This window comes from Urocampus carinirostris, chromosome 1 (assembly GCF_059441175.1).
Source record: "Urocampus carinirostris isolate Australia breed hairy pipefish chromosome 1, RoL_Ucar_1.0, whole genome shotgun sequence".
NCBI lineage: Eukaryota > Metazoa > Chordata > Actinopteri > Syngnathiformes > Syngnathidae > Urocampus > Urocampus carinirostris.
This window is the reverse complement of record NC_142349.1, coordinates 6,796,301-6,824,017: the sequence shown is the minus strand read 5'-3', so window position 1 is coordinate 6,824,017 and position 27,717 is coordinate 6,796,301. Positions and strand designations below refer to the sequence as shown.

The following is a 27,717-nucleotide window of genomic DNA, read 5'->3' as shown; positions in this document are numbered from 1 at the left end:
TTCATTTGTGAGGGTTTGGGTAGAAGGTTCCCTCTCGATGACTTTAAAAATGACTTGCCTGTCATTGGACAAGGCTGCGAGTTTGAGACCCCTGCTCCAGAGTATACATTGGTTAAATAAGAGTATATGAGCACACATTGCTGCACAAACCATTTTTTATTTGTAAAAAAACAACCACACACATCTTCAAGGCTGCAAGTTTTTAATATGAAATCTCATTTGATTCAGACACTCAAGATTTCCAATTATTTGAAGACTTTGTCATATATTCCAGCCCCTTTTTCTGGTAAAAGCATTTCTTTAAAATTAAACCAATCAATAAATGTAAATCAGCGAACTGGAATTCATGGAATTTTGCATATTTATTGCAGTGATTGAAATGCCGATTAGCATTGCAATCAAACCCTTAGTCCATAAGGAAAAACCCCAAATGACAAATGAAAAAGGATGAAGGCACAAGAGAAAAGGAAAGTTGTGATGTCTGATGAAGTAGTGATTGTTTTTGTTAGTAGTGAGCGGAGTGATTTCTAAACTGTTTGGAGTGTGTGGAAATGGCAAGCCACAGACATTCAACAGCTCCCAGTAAGAACCAACTCAAAATACCAATGCAGGTCAGATAAACTAGTATTCAAAACCCTGAACATTACAGCTAGGGGATCATTTAATAACTAATACTTGAGTGTTTTTCGGTTACAGTATTCCATAGAATAGAATACGAGGTCTTGTTCTCTGGATCAAAGTTTCAACAAAACACCCACATCAGTTATCTGAAGAATGATGGTGTGGAGGTCTGATATAACTTAGGTGTTCATCAGGACATCCCAGGAAAGGAATCAACTTGAACGGTGTCCTGGAGGGTCGATCCTCGGCTGCAGTAAGAGATCCGTATCCTCATTTTTAAGTTCACCTACAAGCAGGGATGGAACTTGAGTATCATGTTTCCTCAATTGTTTAACTACATGATCAAATCGATTACAGAATTGTCTGGACTACAAGGCAAAAGGCGTATCTAAAAACCCCAAATTGCCCAATAAATTGAAAGCACGTATTATAACCTTATAGACAGCAGAATACGGTTGATAAGATTAGAATCGCATACCGTAAGTATTGGTGTGTGCTACTACTGGAGGTTTTACGGTAGAATTTAAGCAATCATCACTGACCCCAAATTGCAATAAATGGTATATACATTGCTGACCCAAATTACAATACATTGCATGCAATGGAATTCGAACCCGGGTTGTTGCGGTGAGGGCGCCAACACTGGTACAAATGACATACAAAAAGGCATTAGTTTATATCATGATCACGCTATTTTTACTCACTGTGCCAGAAAAGGTGATTTGCATAGTGCATTCTGATAGGTTAAAGAGTCTTTCCACTTCTTCACCTGTGCAATGTTAACGTTGCAAAAGACGGAAAACAAAGTCTTTCAACAAAATGCTATACAAGGTCTTTTAGGTATGTGTACATAATGCAACGTTATTCACTCACAGATAAAGAAATGGAGAGACTGTTCAACTTATCAGAATACACTACACAAATGAGTGTTTCCTCCACTGTGAGTAATAATAGTGTGATAATGAGCTCATCTCTAATGCCTTTTGGTATGTCATCTGTAACAATGGTCGCCTAGTGGTAAAGTGTCATTGCGATCCGGGTTCAATTCCTATTGCATACTATCTTTTCAAATTTGATTCAGCAATACTTACATTGCATTATTAAATACCGTACACTGTGACTTTTACTGTAGTTTCAATTTCATACACGTAACAGGCGACAGTTTAAATTGTATGCGCCTTGTGTATGAAAAAATATATGAAATATATATTTTTGGGGAGGTGCGCCTTATAATCTGGTGCCTTTTATAGTCCGAACAATTCAATACAATCATACAAATAATAACGGCTATCAGTGTGTCTCACCTTGTTTGGATTGTTGAGAAGTACCAACTGGGTCACTTGGGCTAAGCCTCCAGCAGGAAGGATGTCTCCACTGGGGGCTTTCATGTGCAATTGGACACTCTTAAATCATCAAAAACAAAAAAAGTTCAAAACAGAGTAACCGGCACAGCCCAGAAGATCATCGGCTGCTCCCAGCCCAGGCTTAAAGACTTCTGATACCGTAGCAGAGCCAGCAACATGATACAGGACACATTCCACCGCGGCCACCACGTCTTTGACCTGTTGCCCTCTGGCAGGGGCTATAGGTCCCTCAAAAATAGGACAAACAGGCTCAGAGACAGCCTTTTCCCCAAAGGCCATGCTGCTAAACGGTATTGCATTTATTTTTGTTGCACTATTTTTATAAAGCAATATTTTTTCTCATTCACCAACATTGCACTACCATTATAACATAGGCCAGTCTCTAAGGACAAGGTTGTAAAAAAATGTCTGCCTTTAATTTTGATAGTCTATCTTTTTTTTCTTTTTAAAGTGTTTATTACATGTTTACACTTGGACTGCCATGTCCAATCTCATTGCATGTTTTTTTCCTTAGTGGGGTTTTTAAGGGTTATTGTTCTATCTTCGTTATTCATTATCCATTATCCGTTATCGGTTAGTTCATAATACGCTACAAAGCCTAGGAGCCGGTACACTTACTCTCAGCCAAAAGGCCAAGCTAAGGTCCTAGCCCTAAAGCCTTGCTGCGATCATTGCGAATGCACCGTTCCCGGAGGTACTGCAATACCGGGCCGATGCGTGGAGTGGACAGAGCAAGCTCTTATTCCATCTCCGGTTTGCAAAAATCAAAGATCATGGCAAGAGCATTATCCAGGCATAAAGTGTTATTTCACCATTCCTGGAAGTACTGCATCAGCACTAATATATTCCTTCGGCCGAAAGCGCAGCGCTGTACTTTTAGTGGATGATCTGAACAGCATGCACTTGCTTTTACTTGAGTAATAATTTGAATGACTACTTTTTACTTCTACTTGAGTGATATTATTCCGAAGTAACGGTACTTTTCAATGTGTTTGTGTAAATGTATGGTGTTGCCACAGTAGCAGATCACATTAAAAGGCCAAACTGTACTGTGCTTCATAATAAACACAAACTTATTTAAAAAAGCCTAATGTGTATTGGTTGATTTCTCCAGGACATCTACATTTTATTTTTTGCTTCCACGGCCAAAATTCCACAGGTGTATCCATCTATATATGGTAAATGTCACAGTTGTATCCATCCATAAATAGTGTGGGTCAACGCTTTTGACTAGCCACTTAAGAGCACAGCAGCAATTGGGCTTACTTTCGGAGCATTGCATTTAGTTGAACGTGGCGAGGGACATGACTGAAATCCTCTTTTATGTAATGGTGGGGTGCGTTGTTTGAGGTATCCTTAATAAGTTGAAATAATATTATCTCCAGTAAGTATGTGTTAACAATACCCAAATGAGTTCAAGGAACCCTTATATTTTTTTACAGCCTGCCTATCTGCTTTTATCCTATTTTTAGAAAAGCTGTTCGGGTTATATGAGGTAGGGGGAATGAGGGTAGGGTGGATAGTAGCTTCATGCTCGTCCCCACATTTTTCTTTCGATTTGTTGGTGTTGCAAGAAAATGTTGACGGTAAGAACAGGCCTTCTCAAATACAATCCAAACGCCAAACCAAAAGATGAAAAAAAAAATATCTAAGAAATGCATGTACTTGCGTGTCATCATGATCGAGTTGACTAAGGGTCCAATCATGACTCTAAGTCAGAGGATGGTGGCAGAGAGTTAAAAATGTCCAAATTCTGTACAGCTACTTTAATATCAAAAGTTAAATGCAGAAACCACATTTTTTTGCATAATGAATTCCCTTCTGTTTGGGCTTTGTCATTGGAATACTTGCAAATGGCATGAATGCGGGGTTACTTGTTTGTCTCTGGGCACAGACATCAATATTCCCTTTCCAAATGAATAATTGCCTCCATGTAAACGTAGTCTTTAAAGCTCACCTGGAGAGATGCCACCAGTACTGATAAGCTCATGACTCTCAAGTCCATAATTTATCTGCATTGGTTCTCAATGTTTGATTGACTGAACAAAGGAGGAACCAGCAACAAACCTTTGGCACAGCAGCCTGAAGAGCAAAGCTGGTGACATCCGCATCAGAGGTGTTGCAGCCTCTCAGGGTCACTATAACGTCAAATTCGGACTGTTTCTCGCTGCTGAGTGTCAAGGTGACACCATTTTTCTCATACACTGTGACAGCAAGGGCTATGAAGACAAGTAAACATAATAAACAATCATCGCACAAAACGTGATTTAAAAAAACAAAGTTATGGGCCACACGTGGAAAGCCTGTATCAGTCTCTTGATTCAGATTTGTAAATCAATTATAACAGTAATACCTTTTCCACAGAACTCTTTTTCATTCATTAAATGTAGGCCTCATTTCCCCAACAAATCATTACGTTTTCCCTTTCTGAGGAACACAAGAAAGGCCACAGCATATTTATAGGTGTATAATGCGCACTTATTATTACCTGCAAAATAACTGCTTGGTGCACGTTACATGAGGTTTTACGGTAGGACAGTACCGTATTTGTGCAGTGGTTGAATTATCCAAAAATATCGCTGACCACTATCGCAAACATTGGATGCAACGGAAATCGAACCCGTGTGGCAGCGGTGAGAGCGCCGAAGCCTTACCAGTGGACCTCCAGTGATATAAAAAACAAACGAGAAGGCATTTGGTTTCATCTAATTATCACCCCATTTTTAGTCACAGTGCTAGAGACAAATGTTAAAGAAAGGAGGAAGAAAAGTTGTCTAGAAAGATATAAAAGAAAAAAAGCCCAAAAATAACATTTGTTTCTGGTATCGTGAATAAAAAGAGTGTGATGAGATGAAATCTAACGCCTCATCCATGTGAGTCTCTGCAACGTATACAGTAATAAGGTTGCAAAAGACAGAGACAGAAAGTCTTTAAATAAACTACTATACAAGTTCTTTCATGTGAATGGAAATGTGAATTTCCCTTCGGGGATTAATAAAGTATCTATCTATCTATCTATCTATCTATTTGCATATTAAACAGAAACGTTTTTGACGTATACACTATGTTGTTTCTGGCACCGTGAATAAAAATACTTTGGTACTGAGATAAGGCCAAATGCTTATTTATATGTCATGTGTCCCACTGGTAGTCCAGTACGTAGGAAACTAAACTCTCACCGCTGCGACTAGACCTCAAAGTCAGAGATGAGGAAAAGTAGAAGAAAATGAAGTACAAATTTCTAACCAAAAAGTTGGTGTGTGCTTTGTACACAGATAAATACAGAACTCGAACCTGTCACTATGGGGGCGGGCTCAAAGCCCCCCAAAAGATCCAGAAGGTTGCCTCCAACAGGCTTAGTTGTGTTTGCGGGCTGGACGGGTATGGTGTTTGCCTGAACAGACTCCTTTGAGTCCCCAAGCAGGTCCAAAAGATCGCAAACCTTTAGAAAACAAAGACAGCATGAAAAAGTCATTGCATCATATTAAATAGTGAAAGAACTCACATTACCCAAAAAAAAAAAAAAAAAAAAAAAAAAAAAAAAAAAAAAAAGCAAAACATTACATATTAACAAGTTGATTAATTTCAAAACTTTTATTTTAGCAAAAGGCGCAAATATCTTAAATTTTATGTAAAGATCTAGCCTGACAAATAATTGATCAACAATGTATGCCACAATAAACAAACTAAAGCGCTGTTGAAAATTTGAGCACGCAAAAATATATTAAAATTAGTATCCACCCCTCTTGACAGCCTCAGAATTTTACCTGGCTGGTATTTTCTTGTGGCAGTTGGTTCTGCTTTATCTTTCCCGCTTCCGTCTCTTTGACGACATCCCCCGTAGAGTCCCCTTTGTTAATGCCCGGAGAGTTGCGCTCAATCACTGGCATTCTCTCCAGCACAGCTGCCCTGAGGACACAATGAACATCTTAACAGGTGAAAACTGATCAACATACTGAGACTTCTTACCATTTAACACATTGAGTCAAAGGTAACAAGAGTTCTGACTAAGACTAGAAAGTTTGATTATATCACCCCAATTTTAGCTGCTGTGCACTGGCTCCCTTAAGGTTTGTTACTAACATTCTAAAGTTTGCAAGAACTTGCCCTTTCTTGACCTTCTGATTTAGTCGTGCCCTACATGTTCCTGTTTGGAGCCTCCACTCGGAAAATTCTGGTCTACTTTAACTCCAAGAGCAAAGAACAAATCCGCAGGCTCAAGAGCCTTTTTCATTTGGGCCTGGTGCTGTGGAATGCTGTGCCACCTGAAATAAGATCTGAAACCCCAGTAGTCTATAGCCTGTGATTGATACAGACCGAGTCAGCAGACCAGTGCCTGGGGCTTTATTTCTCGGACTACATACGCACAAAACAAGGCATACGCCATTTTTAAGCAACGTTTGGTAATTATAAAAAAAAAAAACGACATGAGAATGGGCAGACTTTAATGGGAGCTCTACAGCCCTGTTGTAAGCAAAAAATCTGGAGAAACGGGGAAGCCAATGGCAGATGGATTAAACCAAAGAAAGTATCTGAAATTGATATGTTTGTGCCAGAAAAATAAAACATTACTTTCACATATGAGGAGTACATTTGAAAAGACAAAGTAAAATAAATAAAATATAAGGATCATCCCCAATGAACCCGCCAGCTTCTCCCCTGTGGGAGTGAGTTCCGTGGTCCTTTTTCCCCCCACGTGTCACGCTCACACTTCTGCTGTGAAGGGTAATCCGTTTCTTGGCCTCCACTTTAATGTCCGACCACATCTTGGTTTCTGCCACGGTCAGTCCCTCTTAGGCAACGTTTTTGGCCTCTCTGGTTTTTGGCCATTCGTGATACCAATGCTAAGGTGTTAGAGTTGTTTCTTGACCCCATGCAGGTCTCATATCTTTGACAACTTTATACATTAAACGTATTATTTTTATTTAAATAGGCTGTCAATCGCAGACAATAAACAAATTACAAAATTTCAAACCTCATGTGGTCGTATTTTTTGAAGAGCGCGTTGTACTCCACTGCCCTCTGCTGGAGCTCCACATCAATACAGCTGCCATAAATGCTTACAATACTTCGTATGCGACTGAAAACAAAAACAGGGACATATGGAAACAGATTGACAATAATTTCAATGTACAGTTCGGACAACTGGCCACAATGAAAGTGTGCCATACTCGACATTGTCATCTATGCGGGTGCTCAGTTTCATGGTGGCAGTGAGAGCAAAGCCCCTTGTCGCCGGCGTGGACATGTGAGACTGGAGGACTGTTTCCAGAGCATCCAACGCTTTGTCCGCAGTCACCTACAATTGGAAAGATTTCCCAAATTGTGAATTAACATTTTACCCCAAGATAAAACTAGTAGTAGCAGTGTTTTCTTTTTACTTCAATGGGCTCCATCTCCTGGCACTCCCCCCTGAGTAGCAGGTCCCCATATTCTCCTATGCACCAGCATGCCACCTGAACTAGTGGTTGCTGCAGAGAACCCAAAAAACAAAGTTGAATTAAGTATCATATTTTCCGGACAGTCTGTCTTATTACTAAGGTGTGCATGATATACTGCAGAATGCAATGGATACAATTGGAAATGCATACAGTATTTATAGGTGTGCGTTACTACACAAGATTGTACGTAAAACTTGAGCAAGAATTAAACAATCACTAACGATAGGCAATGGTTGTGAACCTTAAATATGGCAGTGAGGGTCCTGACACTTACAGATGACATACAAAAAGGCGTTGAGAGCTTATCTCATTATCATACCATTTTCATAATGCCAGAAACACTGATTTGCATAGTGCATTCAGATACGTGTAGCTATCTCCACTTCTACACCTAAGCATCAGTAACGTTGTGAAAGACAGCAAAGAAAATAAAGTCTTTCAAGGAGTTACTCTAAAAGCTCTTTTAAGTGTGTAAGCATTTCAAACAGAGATGTTGTTGACAAAAGGTGAAGAAGTAGAGAGACTCTTTAGACTTTCAGAATGCACAATTTAAATCAGTTTTTCTGGCACCGTGAGTAAAAACAGAGTCCGATAAAGAGATTAGGTCGAATGTCTTTTTTTTTGCATGTCATTTACAACGCTGTCCTACTACTGTCTAGTGGTTGAATGTTGGCACACTAACCACTTTGATCTGGGTCCATTCCCATTGCAAACAATGTTTTGGAATTTTAATCAGCGATACTTATTAACTACACGAATAATTAATCATTTTATGCGCCTAAATAGTCCTGTGCGCCTTAAGAATGAAAAATACATGACGAAAGACAATTTTTTGGGAGGTGCGCCTTATAATTCTTATATTGCGGAAAATACAGTACTTGTTTGTTTCTTCAACAAAGATGCTGAGAGTCTGTCTGGAACATGAAAACGATGATCCAAAACAAATAGTCTACATGTTAAAAAAACAAGCACACACCTGAGAAATATCTGTAAACAGAGCTCGGTAAAGCTTGTGGACGGTGTAACAGTGAAGGTCAGAAGCGTTGGTGATGAGCAGGATCAGGTTAGGAACAGTCTCATCTCTGACATAACCTCCAGCCTGGCGATTTAGGAAAGACAACAAATAGCGCACGCTTAAATGCACAAGACTCCTGATGCAGGGAAAGAACATGCTCTGTATTTGACTTTTCTGTCACATAAAAAGAGAAGTTTGCATTGTCTTTTTACTTTTACTCAGATTAAACCTCCCGGTTGGATGCAACAGGAATTGAACCCGGGTTGCGGCGGTGAGTGCAAATCCTGACCAATGGACCACAGGAACGGATGGCACAGGAACAAGCATTCCATTTCATCCCATCACCACACTATTTTTATACATAGTATCAGAGACGAATGTTAGTTTTGTTGTGCATTTCATGTTACAATGACAACAAATTGTATTATGTTCTTCTGTTTAAAGCATTGTAAGTGGCAAATGTTGTTGAATATGTGCACAACACCAACATAAAAATAAATTAAAAAAATATTGATTTAATGTGTGTCCAATTATCAACAGACACACTCTCAGGACGACTGTTTTTTTTCCCTTCTCTAACATTTGACACTGGTACTGTCCCTAAAAAAAGTACGACAATGCGATCAAACCAAATGCCTTTTCATATCTTATCTATATCACTGGTGGTCCGGTGGTAAGGATTTGGTGCTTCCACCTCTGAGACCTAGGTTCGATCACTGTTGCAGCCAATGTTTTGTGATGGTGGTCAGCAATCAATCATTGCACACATGGTTACAATGCGTGTTTTACACAAATGCATATGGCAAGCATACACATTTGTGATCAATAATATTTATATACAAATCAGTGTCTGAAACTCATGACAAAAAGTTACCGGACACCAGCCATAAAGTTGCCTGCCCCATTTTTCCCAACTTGAAACACAATAAGACGACTAATCGCAACAAAAAAAAAAACCATTGTTGCAAAGTATTATGGATTGATAATCAGAATATATAACGGAACAACACGTTAAAATTAAGTCTATTGTAAATCTACTTATAACATTCATTGGATGTATATGACATCGCTGTTTTCCATCTGCCATCAGTTTGTACCTGTATTTACTCATCTTCATTCGTGCAATGTTGCTTTGCTTAGATTATTTTTTTCTTGAAAAAGTTGTCGGCCACCCGGGCAGAGAAGTTTTGCAAGTTGTACGCCCGACGTGAAAGATGCACGCCCCGGGCGTCAGGGCAGACGTTATTTCAAACACTGATAAACATACGTTAAGTAAATGATGTGCAGACAAGATTACGTCGTTAAAGGGACATTGTATTATCTTTAACCACTATATGTCGTTGTATTGAGTAGAACAATCTACAACAGGTGCTCTGAAGCACAGAAAAGAATACAAAAAACAGATTAATAAACCGCACCATATTTTTTTCCAATTTACTTGCCACCTAGCTTTGTGCGCCTTCGCCGGCACATAATTAATTAATAAATATGTAGATATATTTCCAAACCATGAGTATTTAAAAAAAAAAAAAAAAGCATGTTTATATGATTGTTCCCGGATTTTTGCTTGTTCAAATTTTTAAATTTAGTCCACAAGGAGGCGCTAAATATACACAATGTCTATTTAAAGACTTAAATAATCTCGACATTTTTTTTAATTTTTTTTATTTTTTTTAAAGAAAAGCCCTTAGTTGGTTTACTGGGCGATATCTATTCACATAAAATTTCTGGCAGCCAATAGCCTGGATTCAGCACATCTTTTCTCCCTTTTTCCTGGATTTAATTTACTACCTTTTTAATACGCTCTGAGCCCGTTATGTAACTGAGCTCATATTTTGGAAAAAGACTATACAAGCTTTTGAGGCAATATACATAGAAGAAAACACTAGTTTTACCATAGAAAAGACAGTAGTTTCCAGCCTAGAACAAGTCAACGCTAGTCGACATTTAAAATGCCGCGAACATCTGGCGTACAAGACAACCAGAATAGATTTTAGCATACAGTTACGGCTTAAAAGACAACGTTAGTTTTCAACAGGCAAAATTAAGCTAGTGTCTGACAGAGAAGAAGAATATGACGCTTGTTCTTAATGTGGAGGTAAATGCTAATTTCTAACGTAAGAGAAGACAACACTAGATTTCAGGGTGAAGGGAACACTAGATTCTGACAAAAAAGATGACAAGGTTTTCTTTAAGTCAGTACATTTCATTGGTTTCCAATTTAGAAGACGACTGTAATGTCTGGAATGGAAGAACACAGCACCACTTCATAGCATAGAAAAAAATACTTTCTGTCATGGCAAACAACGCTTATTTCAAGCATGCTAATAATGCCAGTTTCCGGGGCACAACATACATAATTCCAAAATAATATCTTATTGTTCAGTCATCATGCCAATTAAAAGTAGTAATTTGTAAGATGCTGCTTTTTTGTCACATTGCTAAGTCCTACATGAAACAGAATGCTACTGTTTTCATGTTTTTAATTGCCACCCAACCCACAAATCAAAGGTAGATGAAGTTATGTAACAAGGCCAACTGAAATTTAGTGTCATGCATACGTTTTTTAAATCTCTTCTAGCAGTGCACCGTTAACAAGTGAGTCGCACACCTGACTGGTGTTGCAAGAGTTTAAATGGTCAAAGACAAAATAACTGTGGGCTCAGAATTTACCGTGGTGAGGACATGCAGGATGGTGTCTATGTGCCAGCGCTGGGAGGGTGCGTACCTGACACACAAACAATGCTGCTTTAGAAAAAGTCAGAAACATGCAACAAAATCTAAAAATGTGCCATAATTTTCACACAGCCAGAAGAGAATCCTGCACAGTAATGCCATGGTCAGTAATGTCTCCGGACAATGACACAGAGAGACATGTGCTACATACAGTAGTACCTCTTCAGACAAGTTCAATTTGTTCCAGGGTCGGGCTCGTAGCTCAAATTACTCGAGTGACAAACAAATGTTCTCAATATGAATTAAACACTAATTTGCCCATTGCCGAGCTCCCAAATATATCAAAGTGAACTCTAAATAGCTATAAAACACATCTTCCTGTTCACTAAAAACACTTTTAGAGTAATTGAACAAAAAAGGACACAAATAAGATAAATAAGATGATGTTAACAAAATAAAAGGAGAGTTTATTACGAGCACCGAGCAAAGAGGAATTCAGCGTAACAAAGGTATGTGCTGGTGCGGGAGTGGGGGAGAGTGACAGCGCATGACTTTTGATGATACTCAATTACTTAGTGTACACTTAAATTTTAAGTTACTGTAACTTTAAATGAACGTGAACACTCAGAAGAAATTCAAGCACAATTCTTTATTTTTTGCCTGTTTCAGTTTTCATTCATCACTTTCTTTTACTCTTTTAAGTGGACTAGCATTGCCTTTACTTTTAATTCAAAATAACATCCAAAGAGATTTGTCTTTGCTTTTCCTTCAAAATGTTACTTAAATGTGTGAGGCAAGTGTCATGAAAGAGAGCTGTTGCACGTCCAGTTAAAAGTTTCTTTTTTTTTTTAAAAAGCAGCAGCTTCCTCCCACTTAACCAGCATCTCTCATCTCCTTTGTAAATACCAGCTTCTCTAGTTCGTCCACCTCTTTGTTGCTTTTTTTGCAACAGGAATATAACCTCCCTCAAATTATTTCAAAGAAGCGCTGTTTAAATTCTTTCCTGGCTTCGCAATTTTTTTAGACACCTTACCGTTTCCCTTTCTGGAACTCACGGCTAAGGTAAAAAAAAGAGATGCTTAAATGCCATTAACGAGATGCAATCAAAAGAAACTTGCTGCAAAAACAGATATAATACAGGTATATGACGGTGGGAAAGGGCATGCACAAACCGGACTGAACTGATGCGGGAGGTGAGCAGTCAGAGTAGTGAGCGGTCTCAAGAGGTAGCCTCTGGGACTGCTTGTGAACTGGATTTTTTTCCTTCTTATTGCGAGCATGATTATTGTTTCTCCAAAAAAAGACATTAAGATTTTCGTGTTTAGAGGACCTCTTATAGCACGGTACCACTGTGCTGTAATGAGAGCCAAGAAACCCTTTGTTAAAGAGTAAGATGACACTGGAATACAGTAATCCCTCGGTTATCGCGGTTAATGGGGACCCAAACCACCCACGAAAAGTGAAAATCCGCGAAGTAGCAACGCCCCTTCAAAAATGCTAAAAAAAAATAAAATAAAAAAATATATATATACATATATATATATTGTATTTATATTTTTATACTTTTATACAATATATATATATATATATATATATATATATATATATATATATATATATATTGCGGGAGACCTCCAACAACACGGAGTTGCTGTAGAGGATGCAGAACAGCTGGCACAAGACCGCCAGCATTGGAAAAACCTGGTTCATCTGGTCGGCTCAACGCAAAGGGACGGGACCCCCCGACCTTCGCTGGAGCAATAATCAATATATATATATATATATATATATATATATATATACATATATATATATATATTTTTTTTTTTTACATTATTTCATTTTATTTTCATTATTTTTTAGACCCGGTTAATGGGGACCAAAACAACCCGCGAAAAGTGAAAATCTGCAAAGTAGCGACGCCACTTCAAAAATGCTTAAAAACAATAAAATAAATCATAATAAAAAAAAAAATATATTTTTTTATTTTAGTATTATTATTTTTTAGACCCGCGAAGCTCTGAACCCGTGAACGTGGAACCGCGAAGTAGTGAGGTATACCATAAAACTTTGAATATTTGCATGCCTGCTTACTCAGGCACATGATTGTCATGGCTTATTCACTCACCTCTCAGCGGCTAGGAATATTCCGCTGGTGGTCTCAGCTTTGAGCTCGGGAGGACAGGATGAAAGGAACACAAGCAGCTCCTTCATCATGGAGCGAATGTTAGTGTCGGACACCAATGCTAAGGAGAGGTCCAATGCACGGCTGAACAAACCAGATTCTTGGCTTTAGCTGGTGAAACAAAATCTGGAGGAAAAAAAAAATCATGTACAGGAGGCAAGTTACCGTTTCACAGAAGCATCCGGGTCTTTCAAGCAGTCCACTATTATTCCTCTGTGACGCTGAACTGCAATGTTGTCTGTTCCAACTATTTTTTGCAGGGATGTCATGGCAATGTATCTGGACAAAGACAAACGTAATAAAAAAAAAAAATGAAGTGAAGAAAAACTGAAAGAAAAATAAACTAAGACATGTCAACTCCTTAACACAAAAACTATTTGACCCACAGCACATTGTGATTAACCGATAAATGATCATCCCCAACTGATACGTCAGTTGTCAGCAGAAACAGAAAAATGTCCTATCAATGTCATGCATGGTGGACCGATAGTATCATATGTAGAAATAGTGTCTAAATCATGAAATTTAGACACATGAAATTTATTTTGTCATTCATGTTGTCATATATTATAGTATTTTTTTAGCATGTATTAAGTCGTTTGTACTGTTATTTTGTCATGTGTTATGTAGAAACAAAAGGTTATTCAAACAATGAGGCAGGACAGTTGCCAGAGCTTTTCACCCATTAGGTAATTGGACCAGTGACAAAGAAAGGCATTACAGTTGATTGATGCACTCAGCGCTCACCCAATATGTGAAAAGCTCAATTTTGCCCGCCCCTTCATTTGAAACACATTTTGTTGTGACAAAATACACAACAAAATACACGACAATGTAAATACCATTCTAAATTAAAAAGTAAATGATAAAATGCATAAATATATGAATGAATTGCATTAAAAGAGACTGGAGAAGACAGTAAATGCAGCACAGCGCATTATTGCCTGCCCTTTTCCCTCCTAGCTGAAAATCTACTCTTCTTGTTGCCTCAGCAAAATATCATTAAGGACAGGTTACATACAGGTGCCCAGCTATTTGATCTTTTACAGGTCCATTAAAGCAAAAACAAACAACATAAGGAACAACTTCTTTCCAAAAGCTATTACCACTCTGAAGTCCCATCTGACAGCGTCCATGAGCACTGTGTACTGTACAACTGCAACTGTGAATTTGCACATATTCATATTTCATTAGTGTAGTTTTTTTTTTTTTATCCTTTTGCACAATTTTTTTTCACCATTTTTATTTTGCTTAACTTGCACTGAAAGGGGAAGGATACTTGTATAACAATAAAGGCCAATCATCCATTTTTTATTGAAGTAATTTATTTAGGTGTTACATGATTCATTTATGCGTTAATGTACAGACGCGCCCCGACTTACGAACATTCCACTTACGCTAAACGGTAGATACGATCATTTTCTTCAGAATGTGGAAAAATATCCAGACATAGCTGTAAATTAGATTTTGTATTGTGTGCACCTTTTTCCTAGTAGAGGACAGTACTGTAGTGCTTCTTTACGAACAAATTCAACTCACGAACGATTGTTTGGAACCTAACTCGTTCGTAGGATGGGCAGTATCTGTATTCATACGGAATGTATCTTTAGGCATTTATTTATTTATACATTTATTTCGACATATAGCCAGATCGGTCCTCCATAGTTACAAAAAAGTGAAAAAGTCCCCCTAGGAAACTGGACGAACCTGTAAAGTGACCCCATGTCCCTTTTAAAGATAAGAGCATGGAAAATATTACAATCACAAGCCTCAGAGGATCAATTGACGAGCCTTCAACCTGCCTAGCAGACAGAAAGTGACCTTTTAGTGTGGCTTCAAAGATAATACACCAGGACAAGGTGATGAGATAGTCAGACTGATGACAACATGTCACAAAGTTTTAAATGGCATTAAAGAAGGATAATGTTCAGAGAAGACACAAAAGCTGGGAGAGGTCATGAGGAATGAGGGCTGGAATGCCGTTTAACTGCACTGACCGAATGTTCCTGTCGTTATTCAGGAGGAAGCGGCCCAAGATGTTCACAGCAAGGATCTGAATGTGTCCGTTTAGGAAAATTGTTATTTTACATCATAGTCCCTACTAAGCATGATAAATGTCTCTCTCACCCTGAGGCCACTTTCTGACTCGATGTCTAGCACTGTAAGAACAGTCTCATACAGCACAGCATTGCCGACAGTCTTCGTGCTATCTGTGTTGGTGGCTACCTATACAGCATTACATGCGAACAAAATCATCGACTGGGTTAGCGTTTGTAAATCCAACAAGCTGTCATGAAACAAAGCAACATGCACTGGAAGCATGAAACAAACCTGAGCGAGGAGATCATTCATGTTGTCACTAGCTGCTTCGTTGTTGCGACCGAGAATTCTCAGCAATCTCAGGATGCGCACCTGTGAATGAAAAATGCTTGCGTTTTGAGATTACAGCTGTTAAATGCAGAAAAAAACTGCCAGAGTTCTTCAATTTTGAAATAGTATTTTCTGCACTAAACGCACCAAATTATAAGGAGACCCCCAAAAAACTCATATTTCTTAAACATAAGGTCCATTAAATTGCGACTTAATTCTTGTCCACTTCATAAACTTACGGAATATAATAGTGCAATGATTAATCAGTCACAAAAAAACTGTTTCTGTATTCTGCGGTATATGAGGCACACCGGGTTGTAAGGGGAATTTTCTAATTTCTGGCCAATTTTGTTTCTTTGTGTGCGCCTTATAGTCCGAAAAATATGGTACTTCTTTCATTATTATTGGGTAGAAAGCAGTTCAAAAGCATTAAGATACCTAAACAGAAACAAAGACAAGAGCAACATCATATTTTTATATAAGTTTCCTGTTCTTTCATATAAACTTTTTACATCGTTTTAAAGGTTTTAAAGTAAGGTTGTTGTTTTTTTTTTTAAAGTAAAAACGTTCACAGTTCATCATAAGTCTTTTCACTTTTTATGTGATAAGATCAAGTTTTGAGCTCAACAAAAGGATTTCTTCTCCGAGTAGTGAGGCGTGACAGAAAATAATTGAGAAGAATTCTTGTAAGCCAATAATAATAAGGTTAAAATTCGAGAATGGAATGAATAATAATCTAAAAAATAAAAATATGATGGAAAAAGTTGATATGCATATTTTTTCTGGTGTAGTGGCACAAAGGTTCCATAGGCAGTGAGCAAATACTGTACAAATGCTTTTTGTGAATGTATAAGCAAAAACTGAAATCTTCACATAACATCCCTTTTAAAATATACAGATCTCATCTCATCTCATTAGCTGCACCGCTTATCCTCAGTAGGGTCACGGGGGTGCTGGAGCCCATCCCAGGAATCATCGGGCAGTGGGCAGGGGACACCCTGAACTGGTTGCCAGCCAATCGCAGGGCACACAGGGACAGACAACTCGCTCGCTCATTCACACCTAGGGACAATTTGGACCGGCCAATCCACCTGAAATGCATGTCTTTGGAATGTGGGAGGAAACCGGAGCGCCCGGAGGAGACCCACGCAAGCACGGGGAGAACATACAAACTCCGCACAGTAAGTCTGGTAGCTGGATTTAAACCCACACAGGTGGTTCCCAAGACCTTAGAACTGTGCCGCACACGCGCTAACCACTGCGCCAAATTTCATCATTTCAAGTTTCAACTGATATTTGTGAGACAAAATAGTGTATTAAAACAAGAGGTCAATTTTTTTCAATTGCTTCGAGTTGGTGTCTGAGGGTGTCAATAACAAAAATGTAGGCGTGTGTCAGATTTGTCTGCTTTCCCCCTGAATTTGTTTCATCACACTATAATCACAGTGAAAACAAACCTGCAGGAAAGGGTCACTGATCCCTGCAACATCATGCTCTGGAGAGTAACTGGACGTTACCAAACTTTTCATAATGCGAACCAGATCTGGAACTACCTGCAATATACAAAAGACACCGTGCAAAATTGAGGCAGCCAATGACCTCCAATATTAAACAGAACTTAAAGAGTTACTTTCAAGTTCATTTTTAAAGATTGTTTGAGAGCATTTTACTGAGTAAACAAGGGAGTGAAGAGTAGAGAGGGCAAATATTTACATGCCAAAATCTTGGTTTGTACCTGAATTAAACTTAATGTGTTGTCAGTGTGTGTGCAAGTGTTAATGCTGTCTTTGCACCTTTCTGAAGCGCTCCAGGGTCTCTGGATTGCACTCACACAGAACAGTAATGAGCACAACAGCACCATGAAGCACACCTTGAAAATGACGGAACCAAAACATTGAGCATAGAAATACAGTGAAAGTTGGCAGAAGAAGGATGGATAAAATAAACTTACCATGATGTTTTTCTGCCAGGAGAGAGCGTGCTGTAGGGGTGAAGAGCTCCCCGAGATCTGGAACTTTTCTAACAATGTGGATGGCACACAGTGCAGCCTTTGGAAACAGGAAAAGAAAAAACAAATTGAGAATTTATTGATTACCTCTGGAATTCTAGGTGTAGAATTCTTACAAGTTCAATACAACGAGCACATTTTTCATTCCTTCCAACTTAAAATGTATAGATTAACTATTTTATCATCAAATTGTCTAACTCCTGAATTGTGTTTAACTTCCAGCTTCTACAAAGACATACACAGAAATAATGTTTCTGTGGTAAGAGGCGCAAAAGCGAATTGATCGTCAAAATAATACCCCAACTATTTATATAATGAAGTCTTTTTTCTTTGTCTTAAGAAAATTGTTATTGTGTCCAATAAACTTCAAACATTTTGGAGACGTCAAATCCAAAGCACTTTGGTCACAATTTGGTAACTTTCATACATTTAAAAAAATCTTTAAAATTGCCTTCAATGTGGGTGTTAGGTATTTCAAAATTCCTTACAAAATATTGGTTTATAGATTAATAAAAATATTGAAGGAAAATGATTTCAGTCTTAAACGTTTTAGGTGATTGCCTAACATAGTACTGGCCAAACCACTAACCAAATTATTATTATTTGATGTCTTCTACAATGATAATTTGAACCAGTGCTGTATTTATGAATTCAACAATTGAAATTAGATAATTTCCCCTTTATCCAATTAAGTGAATAATGGTCGGAATAAAAAAACGATTTACCAAAAACTAAAATAACAGCCCTAGATAATGTTTGATTAACTGCAATGTGTAAATGATGAGAAGACCACTACCTTCTTTTTAATGTAAGAGTTAGAGCCCCGAAGCAACCTGTCCATCTCAGGAGCAAGGTCTTTGCACATCTCAGCTGAGCCAATGCAGGCCAGTGTGCATAGAGCCAGAGACTGCACATATTGGCTACTGTGAGACAGGTCACTGAAAGACAAGCACAAACACACTGTATGGTATGAGTTCTTATATTTTTCCACCAAACTGTCTTCTTTACCAGAAATTGTATGAAGAAATTTCCGCTCACCCGCCATAAGCCAGACAAAATGATAAGAAACCGGTAAATTCTATTTTGAAACGCATTACATTACAATCGTATATACCGTATTCTCCGCACTATAAGGGACATGAGAGTGAAAAGTATTTGCCCTGTTGTGGATTTTAAGGGTTTGCCCGCTAAAAGAGACATGGTGATACTATACTTCAATTATAGATGTATTCTATAACAAAATATTTAAAAATAAAAACATTTAAAAAATGATATATTTCAATTCAGGTTTTATTGATGGAAATAATCATTTGATCCTCTAGTACAGGGGTGGTGATCACATTTGACAAAAAGAGCCGAAATGTTTAACTGTGAGAGTCAAAGAGCCACACCATGCACTGACAGACACACACAAACACACATAATTAAAAACATATTATATCCCATAACACAGATAACATAACACTATTTCCGTTTCGCTTTGTCTTTTGCCATTTTGACCACGAGGGTAACAGTCTGCAGGCTCATGAAATGTTTACTTAATTTCCCGGTATTAGACGTAACCTACGCAGATGATTGGCAGTCAGTTATGTGTCCGGAGCAGCATAAAAACAAATCTGCCAAATTAATTTTAAAATATTATTTATTGTTTGTCATTTACTCTGATGGATTATAGTGTGTTTTAAGAGGGGAAAAAAACTAAACATGAAACGAGGCAAGAGCCGCATTCTGATTGGCCAAGAGTCGCATGCGGCTCTACTATGTAATAGGATTTCTGGCTTCAACAGACCAGTTAGCACCTCCCAATCAACTCATTAACTGAATTCAAGACACCTGTACTTACAAATAACCTGCATGAATGACACTTGTTCACAGAATCAGACAATAAGCCCATTCATTCATTCATTATCTGCACCACTCATCCTCAGTAGGAATTTGGAATGGGCTACAAAAAACATCAGCAACATACTAGAAATTAAAGTAACAACCATTGGTGCTATCGTGAGAAAATTTAATAAGTACGTGACCATCAATGGACCTCTGTCTGGTGCTCCAAAGAGGATTTCTCCTCGTGGGGTGGCAATGATCATGGTAACTGCAGGAAGTGGTCCTGCAACCACTAAACGGGAATTGTTGAATGGTCTCAAGGCAGCCGGGACCAATCACCAAAAAGACTATTGGCCACACTTTGCGCTGCAGTGGATTAAAATCCTGCAGTGGCCGAAAGGTACCCCTGCTTAAGAAGGCACATGTGGCAGCCTGCATTAAGTATGCAAATGATCACTGTAATGATAAACAAAGTGATTGGGAGAGTGTTCTGTGGTCAGATGAGACCAAAATTGAACGATTTGGTCTAAAACTCCACCCTGCACGATGAAACAAATCTAATAGACATTGCGATGTGAGGTAGTGCAATTGTGTGATCACATAACATGGCGCTTTTTTCAGGGATTTCTAGGCACCCCAAACATATCTTCCCAGAAGAAGACGCTGTTTACTTAAATTCAATCCCTGTAAAATTCACGTAAAATCTGAATCCAAGACGTACCCAAAGTAAATTGAATGCTGTTGAAACGTTTCAAGAATCTTGACCGTTTTGGTCACCTTTGAAAGGAAACACTCAAGTTTTGTCCCCAACTGAAATAATCACTGCAAGTGCTACTAACATTGAGTAATCTAAGTTGGAACGCACAGAAATAGAAAGTTTTTATTCTTGTCTGAATTGTTTTAGCAATCATATACTACAGATGAATGTAGCATGGGAGTCTTAGCTGGAAAGCAGCTGGGACAATACCAAAAAGCCTTACCTGGCCCCAGTTTAAAGTTGATCACAATATAAAAAAAGTAAACATTGACATGCCTGTAGTTAGAAACCTAACAATTATGTCTGACAGCTGAAAAGCAAAGACGTGTATGTATGATGTCACCATAGAGCGAAGGGGGCTGTGAGGATTACATTTTTGGACTTCTCCAGTGCCTTAAAACCATACAGCCTCTGCTATTGAGTAGGAAACTGACAGAGATGGGAGTTAGCTCACACCTTGTAAAATGGATTACTGACTACCTGACAGGCAGACCCCAGTATGTGAAACAGGGGGGCTGTACATCGGACACTGTGGTTAGCAGCACAGGATCTCCGCAGGGGACCGTTCTCTCTCCGTTCCTATTCACTCTATATACATCAGACTTTAAGTACAACTCTGAGTCCTGCCATGTGCAAAAGTTTGCCGACGACACTGCGATCGTGGGATGTATCAGAAACGGGCAGGAGGAGGAGTACAGGAACTTGATTCAGGACTTTGTCCGATGGAGCGACGCAAACCACCTGCACCTAAACACCACCAAGACCAGAGAGATGGTGGTGGACTTCAGGAGAACCAGAACTCACCCGGTTCCTGTAACCATCAAGGGAGAATGTGTAGAATTTGTCCAGACCTACAAATACCTGGGTGTGCAGCTGGAGAACAAACTGGACTGGACTGCCAACACAGAAGCTCTATGTAGGAAAGGGCAAAGCCGACTTTACTTCCTCAGAAGGCTGGCCTCCTTCAACATCTGCAAAAAGCTCCTGAAAATATTCTATGAGACAGTAGTGCCAAGCGCCCTCTTCTATGCGGCAGCGTGTTGGGGAGGCAGCGTCAAGAAGAAGGATGCCTCTCGTCTCAATAAACTGGCTAGGAAAGCGAGCTCTGTTGTGGGCAAAGAGCTGGACAGCCTAACAACAGTAGCTGAGAGACGAGCACTGAAAAAGCTGAGGTCAATCATGGACAATCCATCGCATCCACTACACAGCATTATCTCCAGACAGAAGAGCAGTTTCAGCGACAGACTGCTGTCACTGTCTTGTACTACGGACAGACTGAAGAGATCTTTTCTTCCTCATGCCATGAGGCTATTTAACTCCACCTGGCAGAGTAAAGGCCCACATTAAACCACACCACCTACATTGGATATTACCGAATCTTACTGCAATATGTATTCTGTGTAGCACTATTCAGTTACTCTATATAACACGCTACACTGGGTATTTGTATATTGTATTATTTTGGCTTTATTATTGTACTGTTCTCAGCTCAGGGATGCTGCTGGAAATGTGAATTTCCCTTCGGGGATGAATAAATTATCTATCTATCTATCTATATAACCTTAGAAAATGTATAAAATACTAATGTCAATAGTAATAACTCTTGAATGCATAAGTGGGAGTAAAAAATTACCCCATGGGTTGTTATTCTTTAAAGTCCTTAACAAAAAAAAAACTGTAATCCTGTCATATTCCGAGTATTTCTCACAAAACATGTGTATGATATGATGCCATTAGTATTTTTATACTTTTCCCCACTAACAGAAGAATGTATGTACTGTATGCATCCAAGAGTTAGGTACTCAAGAAAATTTAAAAACCTATCACAAAAAAATGCACCTCTTAAAACCGAAAATTGCAATACTGGTCTGCAAAAAAAAAAAAAAATTGCAATTTGTTTTTTTTTCTCAAAATTGTGCAGCAGTACTGCCATGTGTGGAGGAAGAAAAAGGCTGCCTATGATGCCAAGGACACCATGTTTAATGTCAAGCAAGGAAGTGGAAAACTCATATTTTGGGGGTGTTTCTCTGCCAGCAGCGGAGGGCTACTTCAAATTATCAGTGGGAAGATTGATTGAGCCATTTAGCGTGCAGTTCTGAGGGACAACCTCCTCCCCTATGCCAGGAAGATAAAAATGGGCCACGGTTGGATCTTCCAACACCTGAAGCATACAGCAAAGGCAACCAAGCACATTAAGATAATGGAGAGGCCCAGCCAGTACCCGGATCTCAATCCAACTGAAAATCTATGGAAGGAGCTGAAGGTTCGAGTTGGCAAGCCCATCAACCTTAATGATTTAGAGAGCATCTGCAAAAAAGTGAGACAAAATACCCCCCTGGCATATGTGCTAACCTTGTGGTTAACTAGCACAAACACCTGACCGCTGTGCTTGCAAACAAAGACTTACTAACTAAGAACTAAGCGCTTTTGATTAGCGGGATCAAATATTTTTTTCCCTCGATGATGTACAAACTAATTAAAATATATTATTTAAAGCTATTTATTGCATTTCCTTTTTGTCTTTATGTTTTGTCTCTCCATAATAGATTGCCTCTATCAATAAAATAATAACATTTTCATGTCTTCATTCATGGGCAAACCAACAAAATCAGCAAGGGATCAAATACATTTGGCTCCCACTGTATAATGCGCATCGGACTATAAAGAAGCATGGACTTAAAACTACATTAAGGGCTATACTTGCACCATTAGCAAATGGGTACCGTAATCGTGCAATGTTTGATTGGTCAAAATATATCGCTGATAACACTCGGAGGAGCGGGCGACATATCCTATCCACAAGACCACTAGGGATACAGACAACACAGAAAAAGGCCTTATGTTTTTATGTCATCACTCTATTTTTGGTCACAGTGCAAAGTTGTTGATATAGTTAATAGGCTGGGCCGCAAGAATATTGTCAAGACATTAAACTGGTCGGTGATAGAGAAAAGGTTGGGGACCACTGAAATACTGTATTTACGAAGCGCATAAGATTCTGTACTGAGAAAGGTCATCCAGAAAAATATAAACACATGGCCGGACGTATTCAACAGTTGTCACCTACAATGCTTAGTGTGAGCTGAGAAAAAGTGAAAGAAATTTTATGAAAATTTGTGTTCACTTTCTTTTCTCATTTCTCTAACATTCGTATCTGGTACTGTGACTAAAATAGTGTGATTATGAGATAGTATTTAATGCCTTCTTGCACTTGATCTATGTCTCTAGCAGACAGGAGGAGAAGATTTAGAGCTCTTAATGTCACTATCCAGGTTTGATACCTTCATTATGCTATTGTGGTCAGCAACATATATAGAATGATCAATAATTGCACAAATATAATTATATAACGAATGCATTTCTAAAATTATCCGTATTTAAGGCGAACCAGATTATAAGGTGCCCGTTCAAATTTCTGGCCAATTTAGTGATTTTGGGTGAGCCTTACTGTCCTGAAAAATGTGAAAATACAATGGTTGACAAATTTATCCTCATTTGAAAGTGCAGCTATTAAAAAAAATCGAAACTGTTAAATAAATCACAGTTTATTTTCCTAGTTTCTCAATGAGCTTTATAGTTCTGAATGTGATCCTTACTTCTTTATGGAATTGGTGATGAGCAAACTGGCATCCTGCTTCTCATCCAGCAGCATCATGGCTCCAAGATAGCCAACACGCTTTTCACTGTAGCGAGGACTGGCTATCATCCGAACACACTCCATCTAACAGAAAGAAGACAACATTCTCATAATTTACACACTTTAGAAGTTTTGGGGAATGCATTTTAATGATCAAATGACAGAGATTGAGGCTCAACTCTTCTCACCTGACCAAAGTGAGCGGGGTAACCAAGCATGTGCACATAGAGAAGTTTGGCCAGGTTATGAGATCTCCCATCATTATCTGATTGTCTGAATTGTGCCCGGATGGCAGCACATTCCCTCTGAATGACACCGCGCTCCTCACACTGAGTCCTGGCTGACCTAATGGCCCGGATCATCTCCTGTAATGGGATTGATGGCGACATGGCTGTGTATGTATGCATGCATGTGTAGTGGGTATGTATGCAAGTGCATTGTGTATTTTTTAATGTAATGTGTGAAAGAAAAAGGGGACAAATATAAATATGTTAAACATTACTTAGAGAAACGGTGGCAGTTATGAACAGAAGAAATCGATGTAAAGTTCGATCAGATTGTGGATATGAATATCATACCTGTCAACTTAAGTTTTCCCTGTATTTTATTAGTTTTTGATCATTTCAAGTTGTGTACACCGTAAAAAAGTTTTTTTTTAAAACTTTTTTTGCTAGACCGATTTAGTCTTGCCCATTTCAACCCAGAATCGAATTAATAGATGAATAGAGATATTACCAGGACCTGATACTTTCTTCCCTCAGAAAAGCAACACTGGAAGACCAATTAGTCCAGAGTCACACATTTAAATTAAAAAAAAAGTGCATTTGGGCACAATCACTTTGCAATTATGATATTGGTTTACAAAGTTTAGCTCTGTCTTCCTCACTCTAATGCTGACAGGGAGAGAGTTTACAGCCATGTGATGAAAGTACATACAGCGTAGAAAATCTACTCTGGCAAATTTTTTTTTGCAAACTAAACTAAATTGTGACGTTTTTTGTAAAAAGTTAAGGTCTGGAGTGCTTCGTATAGTAAGCAACCCTAAATTTACTGCAAGTGGGGAAAGAACTAAGAAAGATGCTGAAAGAACGTTTTGTGTGGTTTTATTGGTAAATAAAATACATTTGTTTACCCAAATTTTATTTGTTTTTAGTGTACATTGTCTGTGTTACTGTGAGTAAATACTGTAGTTGCCGCGTTGGGTTTGTAAGGTTTATAATCACAATCTTTATTATTGCAATCTTTAATATGGGGAGCAATTGGCTGGGGTTGACGGGTATGTAATATAGATAAAACTCAAAACCACTTAAACAACAAATACAAATTTAAAATTTACAGTGCTTTGGCAGATTTTCAAATAAACTCAAGTCTGGTGCTGATATTGCTCGATATTTGATGCGTTGGAGGTGGATTCAAAGTTGCATCAACAACAACAAATTTATTTTGCTTTGGAATGAAAAAAATGATGGATTAACTTTTCAATGTTAGCTAACTTCAAAAGCTTTAAAAATTTTGAGCATCGAATGAAAATGAAACAGTCAAACAACAATACAAAATTAAATATTATTAAGGAAGCATAAAGTGTTGCAGAAACAGAGAGCAAAAAAACCCCAACAAAATAAATAAAAGAAAAAGAAAAGTATGAATTAAGACATGTTTAACACAGAACAAGGGGTAATTCGTGAGGAATAAGCCAGGGGTGTCCAAACCTTTCAGAAAGCAGGTCAAAGTTGGTAAGCTGAAAAAGTTTGAGGGCAGATTATTTAGCCTGGCATTCTTTGAACAGTCTTTAATAAATTCACCCTCCGTAAAAGGTTTGCAGTTCTTGGTGATCAGCGTCACAGCCTCGTAGCTGGACTTCTTAGCATTTTCATTTGACTGCGGTACCGTTAAAACAGCTTCCAGTTAATTCCCCTTTTCACAACGTTTGTTTCCAGTTAGCTTTTTGTAGTCAGCATGTTTTGTCTGGCAGTGCCTTCTGGACATTATATTCTTTGAAAACAGCCAAAGTCTCTTGGAAAATCAGTTTATTTGGATTTCGGTAAAAAAAATAAAAATACTCATATTTCCACTTGCCCTGAAAGCGGCAGCCCTCACAATCAACTTTTGTTTTTTAGTTACAGTCGCCATGTCAGAAAAGCGTTATGCCGACATTCTCACAGAAAGCCGGGGGTGAGGTGGCCAAAAGGATACTGCCATCATTTGGTGAATGCCAATTTATTTTATACTGTGGTTAACATGACTGGCAGGCCACATAATATTGATTTTAGCAAAGAGCCTGTGCCCCCCGGCCGGACTTTTGGACATATGGCTACAATAAGCATATCACTTGCACATTGGGAATGTTTATCATACATACAACATTTTGACCCCCCAAAAATTGGGTTTACATTTTTTGTTTTTTGCGGATAAATTTTATTGCAATACTCAAAACGAAATGTATTGCTCTTTTCATCGTTCTTGCTTTGTAGAAGTCCAAATGTAATACGAACTCTGCAAAAAGTGGCGCGAAAAGTAACGATGACAGGAGTGATCCTGAACTGAATATCTCGCCAGAACTTTTGTAGAATTGCACATTAGGTGAACATATGGTCAGTGGTTTCGATATCAATGATGCAAAATGAGCAGATGGTATCTTCATTTTGAAAACTTGATCTTAATATTTTTTTGGGGTGAATAAATATTATACAAAATTTAAATTGTGTTTAACTTTGGCAGTTCTGGGTAACACGTTGTTCTCAATCTAGCACGGTGACATCAAATCTACTACGAATTGCATTTTACTTTTCTCAGGAAACTTGATCTTTATTAAGTATTGTTTCATGACGTTATTGTTACCTTTGCTCTTCAGAATTGACATACCCTATAAAAAGGTTGACGTTTGTTTGTTGATATTTCAGATTTTCAGCTGTTAGAAACAAATGACTTTAGGATGGCATTCACCAATTTGCTAGAATCTCACTTGGATGGTCTGTAGTTTAATTTGCATTTAAAGTTTTCCAAACTTAATATAGTTAACTTCAAAAGTGTTTTGATTGTACCTTAGCCAATGAGACAGGTCAGTCAGGCAGGGAAGCCGGTGGCTAACCTTTAGATAGCGCTTGCTAGCCGTGGGAGATGTCAAGCTAAAAAGGCCAAACAATTAGCATGGCAGTTGACTGGCGCGGCAGGTTATTACTGAAATAAAAAACAATACACACACAAAAACCGTATACTTATAAAAATAACAAGTAAATATATTCTTGAATACATCCGGAAAATCTGTTTGACACCTGTATGTGGGTGTCCTCGTGAAAATGAATCAATGGACCCAAGTGAGGAACCGGTTCCTTATTTGGGCTTTCAAAATAATTCACGTTTCTAAATTATAGTTCAAAGTTTTATATTCTCTTATCCGTACACACACTTACCAACTCCACAAAATGGTCCAAATAAACACGTACATAATTCTCATCAAGTGCAATCTTGTATCGCATTTGAAAAAGAAAATTGAGGTATTATTTTGAAAACAATACACCTTGCTCCGTGTCAGCATGAATGCCAACTAAAGTATTGTCTACAGTCGTTTTCCCCTCACTTCCCTAATCCCTTGCCGTGTTCTGTGCCTCGCGTTAAAGGGATAGTGTGTAATATTTTAAGTCTTTTAAGAAAAAAATTGTTAAAATACTATATTTTAAAGGTTCTGTATTTTTTGTAAGTAGTCATTTCTCTTAAGATTAGTAACACGATTAGCAAAATTAATTTACAGATCATTTAGTTTATAAATAATAAATCTTGTTTTATTTTACGAAGTTTTTCTTTTTGAGAATCAAGATA

At 38.3% G+C, this 27,717-nt stretch overlaps 1 protein-coding gene and 1 pseudogene across 3 annotated transcripts; both read right to left on the bottom strand.

The window, feature by feature from the left end:
* Nucleotides 1-185: 185 nt before the first annotated feature.
* On the bottom strand, nt 186-27,466 carry ap1g2 (adaptor related protein complex 1 subunit gamma 2). 3 transcript variants are annotated; one of them, XM_088350367.1, is made up of 22 exons: nt 27,312-27,466; nt 24,090-24,292; nt 23,861-23,985; nt 18,477-18,618; nt 17,624-17,720; nt 17,466-17,542; nt 17,130-17,225; nt 15,634-15,714; nt 15,430-15,528; nt 15,300-15,355; nt 13,468-13,581; nt 13,246-13,386; nt 11,115-11,169; nt 8,403-8,525; nt 7,367-7,456; nt 7,157-7,284; nt 6,961-7,065; nt 5,753-5,894; nt 5,280-5,427; nt 4,053-4,204; nt 1,926-2,024; nt 186-907 (listed from the first exon to the last, which is right to left on the bottom strand). In XM_088350367.1, the coding sequence occupies exons 2-22, from the start codon at nt 24,288-24,290 to the stop codon at nt 812-814; spliced, it is 2,367 nt and encodes a 788-aa protein (XP_088206493.1). In that variant the 5' UTR covers nt 24,291-24,292; nt 27,312-27,466; the 3' UTR covers nt 186-811. The 3 variants fall into 3 exon arrangements, with proteins under 3 accessions (XP_088206493.1, XP_088206339.1, XP_088206418.1); XM_088350213.1 differs by lacking the exon at nt 27,312-27,466 and adding an exon at nt 26,943-27,192; XM_088350292.1 differs by lacking the exon at nt 27,312-27,466 and adding an exon at nt 26,990-27,192.
* LOC148373351 (U2 spliceosomal RNA) lies at nt 2,658-2,813 on the bottom strand (annotated as a pseudogene).
* Nucleotides 27,467-27,717: the final 251 nt, after the last annotated feature.